This window comes from Formica exsecta, unplaced genomic scaffold, assembly GCF_003651465.1.
Source record: "Formica exsecta isolate Colony F162 unplaced genomic scaffold, ASM365146v1 scaffold809, whole genome shotgun sequence".
Classification (NCBI taxonomy): Eukaryota; Metazoa; Arthropoda; class Insecta; order Hymenoptera; family Formicidae; genus Formica; species Formica exsecta.
Window position 1 is genome coordinate 25,050 of NW_021853580.1, and position 1,689 is coordinate 26,738.

At 31.5% G+C, this 1,689-nt stretch overlaps 1 protein-coding gene across 1 annotated transcript in view; it reads right to left on the reverse strand.

The window, feature by feature from the left end:
- LOC115244319 (uncharacterized protein K02A2.6-like) overlaps window positions 1-1,427 on the reverse strand; it is a 5,519-nt gene extending 4,092 nt beyond the window's left edge. Inside the window, exon 1 of the mRNA XM_029821879.1 lies at window positions 1,338-1,427. Within this exon, the coding sequence (XP_029677739.1) occupies window positions 1,338-1,427 (90 nt within the window). The remainder of the gene's footprint in view (window positions 1-1,337) is intronic.
- Between the last annotated feature and the right edge of the window lie 262 nt (window positions 1,428-1,689).

Genomic DNA, 1,689 nt, shown 5'->3' on the forward strand with positions numbered 1-1,689 from the left:
AAAAAAATAACATTTTGTCCCAGAGGCGATTTTTATTCGTGTGCTGGTTGGTTTAAAAAATATTTCATATATCATGTGGTTTGTGCATGAATATTCTGGTTATTAAAAAACAATTATTCCAGATGAAATTTAAAGAAATTTCCGTTTTTGAAAGACTAAGTGTGCAATATCTGGTATTCCTTCATATGATTGCAACCAATTATATATAGTAATAAAAGCTTACAAATTATTGGAAGGAATTATTATTACTGGCGATGTATTTTTTCTTTTTTTAATGGCACCAAATTTTGCGTATATAATAGTCTATCAGGCTGTGTATTTACAAGTTAGTAGCTAAAGAGAAAAAATATATACATCTTCGTTATTAGGAGGCAATCCTTATAAGAAAAAACACTCCAAGGATGTAAATAGTATGAGGAAACGGTTTTGTAATATTATAGCAAGCAATAAACTGCTGCCTTTTTAAAAATGATAAGAAATTATGAATAAAAAAAATCTATCCTGATACTCGTAACAATATTGGCCAGAAAAAAGATGCCTCAATCTCGCTTGCAAATTATAATCGCAGATATGAAAATAATAAATAAAATATTTTGGTTGCGTTCTCACGAAAATGGACGATGGAGGAGCCCTTTCTATATTATAAATATCCAAAATATTGTAACAATCATAAAATTTTGTTGCAAGGTTGTGCGGACAGAGAATTTATGTGTTTGCACTTATAAATATTTATATTAATATTTATATACATAAATGTAAATTTTAATATGTGCATACTTATATCATAAGAATATATAAACATTCACATTTATAGTGAAGAAGTTTATATATTACTCATTAGTCCTCAATCATATCAATTATACCGATATATTGTCGATGATAAAGGTTTATCATCGTATTCAAAATTATATGTATAATATATGTACATCCATATATAATATATTTTAGTTCAATTTTCTCGAACTGTACTGCATAAATTGAAACCCAGCAAACCGGGATATGATTGTTATATAACATGTACATAATAAGTGCACAGTTTAATCTGATTTTTCATCGCGTGCTGCAGCGTTTGATGTTTTTTTTGCATGAGATTTAATTGCTCTTTTATAATTTTTTCGTCGTCTGCGTCCATTGTGCCGAAGAGTGTTTTGGCTATCGTTCCTAGACCGTCAATTAGCCCTCGTCTTCTTTGGTGCTTGGTACGCAAATTTTAGACGCTTTAGCAATTTTTCTGCTTGTTCTCTGTCCTTTTCTGCTATTTGTAGCAGGTTGTGGCAGGTTTCTTTCATTTTTATTTGTAATGGTTTATCGTAAAGACGTACCACAAAACTACGTACCCACGGTAAAAATATAGCCTTTGCAGTATCTAATATCTTTTGATAAAATTTGGTTGCTTGCCGCGACATATCAATCATCTCTTGAGCCATTTTTATACTTTTTTCACTTCACTTCTTTCAAAACTACCTCACGAACAGTCAGACACTTTGTGACGGACATACCGGGATAGACATTGTCTCGATTAAACATTTTAGAGTAGGGGATGTATCACTTTACGAAGAACGCTGGATGCATTTTTTGCTTTTATCTAGCCCTTTTCAGGCTTTTTATTCGCTCTTCCATTCAGTCCGTCTTCCGACGTCGTCTTGTATTGATTGTATTGAGTTTATTTTCTCTCGCGCTGTTTTATTG